Genomic DNA, 11,378 nt, shown 5'->3' with positions numbered 1-11,378 from the left:
TAACACATGACGACGGCTCCTCATCATCCCGATGCTCAGGCATGGTGAGAGAGCCGTTTACTCATTCACACCTACTTAGTCTCGCTGTGCTGTGAGTGCACATAATATACTCGGGGGGAGGGGGGGGGGGGGGGGGGGGGGGGGGGGGGGGCGTTGATTGACAGGCGGGAGGGAGCGCAGTTGCGCAGCGGAGGAGAGCGCGGCGCGGCTCGGCTCGGCTCGGCGCAGCGCGGCGCGGCACGGCTCACTCGCTCCCTTCTGCTCGGAACCAGAGCCTGCGTGGATGTTGCACAGAGGAAGGAGCTTCGCCACTGGAACATAACGTTGCTTCTTCCCCCACCCGCTTTTGGTTGTTTTTTTTCCCAACACGGAGTAAAGGACTTTTTCTGTGTGGGGATCGCGTGCGATTTTTTTTTCTCCCCCTCTTTCGTTTTCGCAGACCATTCCCCCCTCGCGGAATAATCCGAAGCGGCAGCGGCGGCGTCGCGTTTTGGGCAGAAGCCGAGCACCAAGTTCCACGCGAATGGAGTAAAGGCTGCGGGACTTGCGCGGCTCGCGTGCGTTCGCGTCGGTGGATGTAATGCGCAGATTCTCCGCGGGACGCTGAGCGGCCGGGGGGGGGGCGGAAGAAACATGGACACCTCTTCAGAACTCGAAGACGGGACTCGTCACAAGAACCAGGTGCGTCGACTTGTATCCCGAGAAATTGCTGTGCGTGCGCTCCGGGTGGGAAGTGCCCACACGTTTCACGGCCGCCCTCCATCCATCCATCCATCCATTCATTCATCCCTTTCCCCGGGCGATGGCACGCGCGTTCCCCGGTTTACTGTCGAGGTGGATCGGCGACATCTCGCCGCAAGCCCCGCTGCACAAAGCGACCTGCGGGGACTCGAGGGAGGGGAGGGGGGCACAAAGCTCCTTGAAACACTTACGCATGAGGGAGGTTTTTAAATATTGGGGGGGACTAAGTCATCGATGAGTTTATTATTTATTTATTTATTTCTCTATTTATTTTCTAATCGCGCAACTTTAGGTGGGGTTTGAAGCACTTCACATTCAACCCCGCCGCATTTGGATATTTTTCGGCCGAGCAAGTTTGCACAAGGTCACAGTCGTGTCACGAGGGGGTGCCGGGCTCGAATTTCACCACAGCCGTGCACTTGAGCCGATTCTGAAAGCATCGCGGCTGAATCGTCATCCGCACACGGCAGCGGGTTTCTCAATTGGCGGGGATGCCGCCAATTGAGAATTCCAGACACGCAAGCGCCGAGAATCAACAGAATTATTCATTCCTCCCGAATCGATATCGCACGAGCCGCCGATGCCCTCGGCGAAACGTGTGCTGGCAGCGTTCGTTGTGAATCCAGAAAAATTGCACGCCGATCAGGGCACTGACCCGGCTTGTCCAATCACGTGGCTCTGATGTCACGCCAGGGCCGATCTTCACCTCTAGAGGGCGCATTTTCACCGCATTTTGTAACTACAGTGATTTTATGCAATTCCTCACGCAGGGCCTTTTTTGACTCATCTGTCAGAATTCATATCGTTTTTCCAGCCCCAACAATTTCCCACTTGCACTTTGAGAGCAAATGATCACGTGCAGCGTTTTGGCAAGGGCTGATGACGGGTTTTGCGATGAGATCCGCCCACCTCCTGGTCAAAAGCAGAGTCGCTGTGAGTGAATGGGTGACTTCCTGATCTGCTGTCGATTCATACGGACTCCCCAATTAAGAGGTCATTTGTCACGTATGTCGTCCGGGCTAAACGTGATGCTTCTCCAGCGGCGCCGATCGATGAAGAATGCAGGAAATGAGCGCGCCACCCTTTCCAGTGTCGTCTAAATGCCTTGAAATTCAGAAGGTGTGAGGGGGGGTGGGGGAAGCTATGCGATTTCTTTTCCTTGGAAAACAGTACGTCATCGCATCATGTAATATCCAAGAATCAGGTTTTAGTGCAGCTTTTCAGCTATTTTTCTGGAATGCGCATTTTGTGTTGGGCATTTCCTTGGAATGTTGCTCATGTGACATACAGTCCCAAATTTGTGAAAATGGTGGCGCAATGTTCATTTATTTTTTATTTATGGCAACTTATTTGTTTGTTTCGAGAAAAGAAGGATGGCAGAATGTTGCATCTCTACATTTGGTGACAAAATGGAGCATGTTGGCCATTTTGTGTAAAAACAAGAGTGTGCTGAAAAAAATAGAGCTGTATAGGCCGACATTTTTGCTTCTTTTTCGCGTGTGTGTGTGGGGGGGAGTAGCCTGGCCGCCATTTTTACGAAATATGCTAATCGTCACGGCAGTCTGTCTTTTTTTTGCACCATTAAAAAAAAAAAAAAGCTAGCTTGATAGTTAGCTTGATCGCTAGATATAGAAGGATGACTTTTTTTGTCACGTCTGTAACACATTTTTTGCAATATTTATTTCTTCTGGGACAGAAAAAAGGAACAAAGTGGCTAGCCATCGAGATGAAGAGCAAGCGCGAATAACTAAATGCGACTCTAATACGGCGAGTGGCACGACTGCGAGGATTAAAGGCAAAAACACGTCCCAGCATCCCCGAACGCTCGCCTCCGATCACACGGCGTTAGGGAATGCCGCCAGACGAGCCGCTTTCGGTTTTCTCCTCGTTCCCCATCACACACACTTCTGGCATAAACGGTGTCGTGGCAGCCAGAGCAACTTTTTTTTGTGTGTGTTGGGGGGGGGGGGGGGACTTTCAGCAGGGGGCTCAGCGCTGTTCTCCTTTGGTTCAACGCCTCCCAACTCGGCATATTTGATTTGCTGCCGGAGGTGCGCTGTCACCCCCGGTGCCCTTTTTCCCGCAGATGGAGGCCAATTAAGAGGAAAGCGCGCCCTGAAAGTCTGCCCCAGTCTTAAATCTCCCGACTGCGGAAGGAGGTAGCTGGCGCAAGGTGGCCAGAAAGGTGGCTAATTGAGACTCAAAGAACCAAACGTGACCGTCACCACTGTCGCAACTTTCGAAACACCGTCGCGTTTGCGCTGCCAAGCGCCGACTGCGCACACGTGAGGAGTTCATAGCCAAAGAACAAACATGGCGCACAACCTCGCGAATGAAATACGGCGTTTGCCCACGAGCATCTTTGTTTCATTGACCGATATGGATTTTTGGAGTTCCGATTCCAACGTTGGGCAGAAAAAAAAATCTGATCATTGATGAACTGTCCGATCAATTGAAAAATGAACTTTTTGAAATAACTTGAAAGAATAAAAGATGAACGGTCTACAAGCAGTAGACCGTTGCACCATAACAATGCAGGAGAGCTTTTGGGAGATGTTTTTTGTTTTGTTTTTTTTAATAAGGAAGACCCTATGATATTAAAATGATAAAATGTCTCACAATAACATGATCATGGAACGTGTGAAACAATTTGATTGATTCCTTGCAACTCCTTCCGTTGTGCGAGTCGGCCACCAGGGAGCAGTAGTATACCGTTATGAAGAGACAAATCAAGAAGACTAGAACACCACCTTCGTATTAGTCATTTTTAGTTGTGCCTGCGATTACTGACTTTGTCCGTCTGCTGGACCGACCGATTCACGCGCCACACTTGCTGATGCATTGGGCGTAGGCCTTTGACATTGTTTGTTAGCATGAAGCTATACGGACTTCGTAAAGGCCAATGCGGTTGTGACGCCGCCAGGCTCCATTTCTCTCCTCTGTTGTCAGGGTGGCCTGCATGCGCTCCGCTCGACGATTTTGTCGAAACTTTTTTTAAAAAATGAAATCAAAATCTAATTGGAGGAAAGGGAAAGCAGCTGGGAGGACTGAGAAGACCGTGTGACACAGCGCCTCGGAGGAATGGCCCGTCCGTTGGGAAGCAATCGATAGCACTCGGAACAAATCCAAACTTCTCCAAAGCACTAAAAGTCCTAACCCGCCTTGAAATCGATAGCACGCCCACACCGAAGCGTTTCAGGGGTACGTCCGAGTCGATCGGAACATTAGACACAAAAAAACAAAACAAAAAAAAAAAACAAACCCTCATTCTACGGCAGGGTTCCTCAAGAGTGTGGACCTTGAGGCCTCCAAAGAACACGATTGATCCGTTAGTAGAAGTTTCATCAACTTCGTGGTGCAAAAAGATGCCACAATTACCAGGGCGAAAACAATTGTGAATTCGAGGATTGAGTTACAGGAACTCAACTTGCCCTCTTTAGACAGGAAGCCAACCTATTTTTACTGTCCCATTTTTGGGGGAAATGTATTTTACAAAAAGTGAGAACACGGTTCAGACTGACACCCAAAATCTCCCTTCCCCGAATGTTTTGATGCCAGCGAATGAGCTCCTGTTGGATTTGAAACCGCCGCTTCTAACAACACAATAAATCCTGACTTATGTTGTGCTTTCACAACAGCTGCAGCTGTAACAAAGCACGTTACAAAACAGTTTGCGTCAAATAAAATAACACAACACAGAACAAAAACACGGACAGTTGTGCAACCTGAACCACTTTTAAATAACAACAACGGAACTGTTCTTTTTAGTTTAAAATGGCTTCCCTTAACTGGAATCCTGCGTGGCATTTGGGTCAAAGGTCGAATCATGCTTGGTTACTGCTCCTTTCGCTGCTTTAATTATGGCCGTAAATTATTGTTCCGATGCTTCAAGAAGGTTGCACACCCGAGAAGAACTGTCAGGACCAGCCAAAATATGGGAGAAAAAAATAAAAATAAACGAGGCCGACATCAATCCGCCCGACCCGCAAATAATGCGTCATGCTCCAAGCCACGAACAACAACAACAAAAATACAAGGACATAAAAGACATGTGAATGGAGTGACACACAAGGCCCTAAAAAGAACATAAAATTATGAAATAAAATTGTGTGCGTCAGTGACAGGCTAACAAATAGCATCTGCATTGTGTCGTAATCCTTGACGCAACTGATATTTGACAACAGAACATTCCTCACGGGCCTAGGTTCTTTCAGTGTTCAGTTATTTCCGTTTTTTTTGATGGCCCTCTGAACAGGGATCGTCACTCAGCATGGAAGGATGACTCGCTATGTCGTCTTTGATCATTTATTGAAGCACACAGCAGGTAACAAGCTAAAAGTAAGCAGGAATACAACCAAAATAATGTCGCTACCTTCATGCATCGCAATGTAAATAGACATGAATTTATGAACTAATAATACCTTCATCTTAACAATAATTTGATCAACTACAATATCAATGATGATTTGATCACAACCGATTGATTTTAGCATGATGTATTATCACTGTCATCATTATTACCTGTAATGTGTTAAATGCAACTCAAGGCCCGGCCCGGGGGGCCAGGTGTGGGCCGCCACATCCTTTGAAGTGGCTCGCAAAGGCAAATCAAAGATGACAACTCCCATGATGCCTGCTAAATCTGTACCAACATTTCACATTTTTCCTATGCAATAAACCAGTAACATCTTGTTAGCATTTTTCTTGTGACCAAACGCCTCATTCCAGTTACTTCATCAATAATTGAATCAAACGTTCTAGACAGTTTCAGTCATCACGGCCCTCCAAGGGAAACCGTGATTCTCGTGTGGCCCGCGACAAAAATGAGTTTGACACCGCCGGTCAAAACAGAACGAGAACCCATCCAAGCGGAAGCTCACAAAAAGGACTACAAGTCCCAGCGGTCAAACGCGCAAGCAAACGACGATCGACTCGAGTTGTAACTGCAAAGTCATCATCTGTCAAACTTTCCGGTGCAGCCGGACAAGCACGAAATGACAACAAACATTCCAACAAAACAGAACTGAGCATCGACACCGCTGCAATCGCGAGCCTTGCCTTCACCGCGTCACTTTTGCCCGCGTGGTTTAAACGTTTGCCATTTGCGAACAGTGTGCACGTCATTGCGATCGCGACGCGGCAAACCCAAAGCGCCGCGGACACAAAGCAAAAGCGGACAAACAAGGCAAGCGAGCACGGTTGAATCCAAAAGGTCAAGACAAATAAAAAGCGGAACTTATCTTTGGGGTTATGCTGGCGACGAAGTGAGTGACTTGCTCCAGAGGCAACCTGCGATGTCTTTTTTTCCACGTCAAGTGAACTGTCACCTGTCAGCGGCAGCCCCGCCTCTTCTTCGAGCCCCACGTCAATCCAACAATCAGTGTGTGTGTCTCATACTGCCCCCCGGTGGCCGAGGCACACACTGGAAGGCACAGCAAAATGTCCATTCATTGAGGCAAAAAAAAGAAAAAGGAAAACAACAGCCAAAAATGTTTCAATAGGTCATGACTCCTAAAATATTATCGGGTACTTTTTTTTTTTCAAAGACACAATCAATTATTTCTGGTGTTGGCGTTGTGAAGACGTGAACGTCCTCTTTCACTTGTCACGCAAATGAAGAGACGTGGACAAGGAGGAGGATGGCAGGCTTTTGAATGGTTAAATTGACGCCGAGTGTACATTTCTTGCTTTATTTGACCGGGAACGCTTCTTCCACGTCAGAGTGGCACGTCGCGTTGTGTCGATGCGGAAATGAATGATGAACCTCGCGTCGTCGTGTTTGGGAACGGGCGGAGCGCGACACGCCACACGTTTGCGAGCAGAAATAAAAAAGATGACTCCAATTAACTCTGGGAAATGCCAAGAAGGACTAAGTACAAATACTTTGTGTTTGTGTTACGAACATGAAAAAAAAAAGAAGCATGGCATAATGCTTGAACAAATCAGAAGCACAATGGTTAAATTGTCCGTTTTCAAATTAGTGGGACTCAAGCGACCCCGAGCTCAGCACGATGCCACAAAAAAATGGAACGTAAAATACAATAAGATGAGCAGGGGGAAAAGCATCATCGAGTCCCTCCCGGTGAAGGTCCTGCAGCGGCATCCGATAAAAGGATTGGACCAGGGGCACATGGTTATGAGGGCTCTTAGCGGGGAGGCCTTTCGCACAACCCACGTCTCTCACATCGGTTGAAAGTGAAGCGAACTTCCAAATTGAGGAGAGGAGATGATTCTTTGATCTTTTGACTGCTTTCCCCCCCACCTTCCCCCCCTTTCCTCCCCCGCTCAGCAGACCCTCGTCTTCTGCCTTTTGTGGTCTCCGGCTTCAATTTCCCCGTTGCCTGATTTTTGAGGCTCGGTATTCCACTTCCCAATGAAATTGGCTCCACATTTTCAACGCGAGCGCACCTGCTCTCGCACTGCTTTGCCGACTTAAGTGGAATCTGGTTGCTGGAGAGAGTCGAGGGACGCGCTGGCATTTTCCCCCTTGTTTGGGCTCCTCTCCACACGCCGTCGATATGGGAAAATCCGCTCGCGTCATATTCAGCCGCTTCTCGTGGAAAGCGCAAAACCATCGGGACGAGGCAAACGGTCCCGTCAAAGCTTTTCTTTGGATGACGGCAGATTTTAGGCGACAGTAGAGTGGAGAACGGAGGAAAGGATCCAGATAGCGGAGGCGGATATTTGCGTCGCAGTGGTGGGAGGGAACCAAGTGCAAATATTTGGTGACTGTACCTGAGTGGATTTTTTCAGGGATGAGCACTTGGATGGTTTTTGATGACTTTTGAGCGTTTCACCTGACGTTTAAAAACGTCGGTGCTTTCAAATCACGAGCCCTACATGTACTCGTACAATCATGAGAAAACCGCACTTTGCTAGCAGACCATTAGCATTGTGGCTAATGAGCTAACAGCATCTCACTTTAGTTTACAGATACAATGCATCGTTCATCGCAGCAGACTATGTTGTGACGGTTCATTTTGGGATGGCAACGTTAGCCTCAGGTTTCTTTTTTTTTTTCCGCTTTATCTGGTTTATTTTTGGATTTAGGAAACACACACACACACGCATTGCATAATTGGAATTGTTCATGTTAATTTGGGTTTCTGGGAATGGGAGGGGGGGGACGGTGAAACCCAACGATAACTAATAAGGGAATTAATTTGACTTTCAAATCCAGTGAAACATGAAAGATCAGTGTAATGGAGCATCAGTCATGCGGCCGGATCGGCATCCGGAGCGGAACATGAAGACGGATTTGCGTTTTTTGCAGGTCGATTGCGGCCAAATCAGGCGGCGGCGGTACGGAGAAGACGACTTGGGCGGTACGCCCGAGCATCTGTTGATGTTGGGAGTTTGGCGTCTCCCCCGCTGCGCGCCGAACGGCGGCTGATTCTCTCCCCCCCCATCGGGTGCCCGACTGGCAGAGCGACTCCGAATGAGCCGCCGCCTTTTGCTCTTTCGCTTTCTTTCCGGCCGCCGCACGATTGCTTGTGCGCCCGCTCCAAATGGAGCAATTTCCCACAGTCAAACGCCATCACGGCTTAACAGATAGCCAATCTCGATGAACTCGCTCGTCATGAGTCTTTGAGGAGCCGCGCACGTGATTGGCGTCCAAAGCAAAGAGGAAACGTAAGCTGCGTTCCAAACGTGAACGTCCTCCACTTCGTTCGGCAGCGCCTTCGGGACAAGTTAGAAAAAAATCAGGCCCTGCCGCCAGTTTCACTCAAGGACACAAAATCCGATTCGTCATGACAGGATGCCTGAAAAAGTACGCCCTCCAACACACACACACACACACACACAAACACACACGCCTGAAATAGGGAAAGGCAAAGCGTTTTGGTGTGAAGCAACCATTTTAGGGCAACGCATGAAAAAGTCTCCAAGATCCTTCGTGTAATTCAACAGGATGTCGCCAGTTCTTTTGTTTGAAGGCAGACATTTTGGCGCCGACTCTGACTACGAGCAAAAATTCTATTTGCGCCTTCACTCACGTTCACGTCAGCTGCGGCTGAAACGGGTGAGTGAAGCGCAGTCGCCTCGGAAAGAGAGAGAGAGAGAGAGAGAGAGAGAGGTAACAAATGAAATGGTGCGTGAAAAGACGACAAAGGCGAGGTATTTATTGCCACCGTCTTATTAAATCGAAAAGACAAACGGGCTTGTGTCTCTCCATCCGACGTTTCCTCATCATCCAAAAATCAATCGAGGGTGTTGTGTGCGCCATTATTTCAAAGGCGCTTTGGGATTGACGTTTTTTCACGAGGGGCCGCCTTCCGCCTAGCAACAAGTAAAGTGACGACGATACCTGTGAAGAATCGCTCGTTAAAAATGGTGCCAATTAACCCATTTGCTGTTTTGGAGTCATTTCGTGGTTTCTGACAACCCTTCCTGTCCCTTTTCTAATAGAAATTGGTCAGGAAATAGAGTCTGAACAAATCTATTGATTTCAATGGACGTTTGTCACCCGCTAGCTAGCGACAGCGTTGTCGACCAATTTAAATGTTGGTTGTTTATCATCTTAAGGCAAAAAGATCATTTTGATTTTGGCAGTGACTTGACGAGAGTGACATTCATTTTCATGCTGTCTTTGGGAGTCGCTTTGATTTCAGTCCAGGAAGTACAATGAAAGCAAAATCGTTTGCTGAAATATTCTTGGACCTGCTTGCAAGCGATTAGCGACTCGTTGTCGGAGCGCCGCAGTTCATCGTTGTCTGAATGAAGAGGTTCCCGCTATGTGGCCAACCGCTGTTGTTTTTTCATTTCGTATAAAAACGACGGCGACATCAGTCCAAATTTGCAGCACATGATACTTTTGCCGGAAGAAAAAAATGTCTCCATCATTTGCGGCGGGAGCAGAAGCGCTTCTGTTTTGCACCGCCGGGCTTGTTTTTCATTAGCGGCGCTGGCAATCGTTTTTTGTTTTTTTTTTTCTCGAGCATATCATTCCCGACGAGCAAAAGCTCCCGCCCCCCGGCTACGGCTGAAAACAAGCAACATATTTACTATTTCCCTTGTTCCCTCTGCTGAGACGTTGCACTCCTTTGCCGCAGCATTGAAATTGGATATGGAAATGCGAGCCGGGCGCAGGTCACTACTTTCCGCTGATGCCGCGCAAGTCGGTCGGCGCGACCGGGTCCTCGGAGAAAACCGGCATCTCTGAGGCACGCCGCCAAGCGAAACCTGGCACGTGCGTCCATTGAGACGTCATCTGACGTTGCCTCCTACACCACTCCAATCCTCCGGGGGGCGGCGTATTGATAGAGACCCTCGACATGAGCGCTCCGAATTCCCTCACTGTGGCTGCGCTTGGAAACACGCCTAAGCGAGCGCCGCTTCACTCACGTCACTCCTTTTGAAACGTTGCGACGTCTGGTGATCCAGAGCGCCCCAATTTCGTCTTCATGTCGCATTTCAAAAGTGACATTGATGAAGTGTTTGGGAGGGTGGCGACCGACCGCGTGGGGCTTGGGGGCGTTTTGGCGCATCACGTGCGGCTTGATAGAGGCGGCATAAATGTTGCACGTGCGTTCAAGTCAGCGTTTAAACGTAGCCCCTTACGATCGTTTCCAAGCGCTCTGAAATAGCGTGCAGACGATCGGCCCGGACGTTTGCATCGAAAATCACGTCGGCCGTCCTCCCTTCCCCCGAAACTCCGGACGGGAATATGTTTCCCGCCCAGCTGTCAATCATTTATGTCCAGAGTCGGGAGTACTCTTTTAAAAAGCCCCCCCTCCTCAAAACACATCCGCGCGCTCTCTCCCAGGCCATTTGTCTGCCGTCTCCAGTCGAACCTCCCTTCGGCCCGTGCCGTGCCTAATGCATGAAGACGTGAGGGGGAGGACGAAAATCAGCTGGCCACAAATGTCAGCCACGACAATGCGCGCACCGAGAATGTCAAGAGCCCGTCACCCGGCCCGGTGACGGAGGGAGTCGTCGGCGTGTAACGGCTGACAAATTGATCCTTGGACTTGATGAATGCTCCGTTGTGGTGCCCTCTCTGTGAGACAGTATTTGCTCGGGAAAAAAAAATAATAATAATAATAAATAAAAACCTTCCTCTCTCCGGGGACATGCACAGCCGGCGGTGGCGGGCCAAGCCTTCGGTGATGTGTTAACATAAGAAATCAATCAGGCCCGCACACCTCCCGCGGCCCGTCGGCCGCTATTGATTGATCGCCAGCGCGCCGGAGATGAAGAGCGACTCTCACGGCGTTGCCGCGCCCGAGTGACAGACAGACCGAGAGACGACGGCGGCTTCCGGGCCGGAGGTGGACGGGGAGGGGTAGAAGAAAAGCCACGCCCCCGAAAAGAGACGGCAAGTCTGCCGTTTCACTTCGGGGTCGTCCGTCAAAGGCCAACCTACGCTCCAGATATTTGGTCAATATGAAGCCCCCTCGCATCCAGTTTGTCTTCGCCACACTGACTTTGGTCAATGTGTCCAGCACGCAAATTTCGCCTCTGCCAGACTTGTCAAACTTGTCTCTCAATCGGACGTGGATCGCTTCCTACGACTTTGCTCACCAGCCGGGGCTTTGGTACACAAAACAGGGGATGGCTTCCACGGAAAAAGCAAACGCGGGGGCTTCCTCGACCGCCGCGGCTCCGTCGACACGGGCTCCGATAAAAAGGCCCAG

General features: G+C 49.5%; 1 protein-coding gene across 1 annotated transcript in view; it reads left to right on the top strand.

Moving 5' to 3' along the window:
• Positions 1-217: 217 nt before the first annotated feature.
• fibcd1b (fibrinogen C domain containing 1b) overlaps positions 218-11,378 on the top strand; it is a 44,178-nt gene continuing 33,017 nt past the window's right edge. The window contains exon 1 of the mRNA XM_019873047.1: positions 218-681. Within this exon, the coding sequence (XP_019728606.1) occupies positions 634-681 (48 nt within the window). The 5' untranslated portion in view covers positions 218-633. The remainder of the gene's footprint in view (positions 682-11,378) is intronic.

Source organism: Hippocampus comes, unplaced genomic scaffold (genome assembly GCF_001891065.2).
Source record: "Hippocampus comes isolate QL1 unplaced genomic scaffold, H_comes_QL1_v1.1 scaffold333, whole genome shotgun sequence".
In the NCBI taxonomy this organism is placed as follows: domain Eukaryota; kingdom Metazoa; phylum Chordata; class Actinopteri; order Syngnathiformes; family Syngnathidae; genus Hippocampus; species Hippocampus comes.
This window is presented reverse-complemented; position numbering and strand designations above follow the sequence as displayed.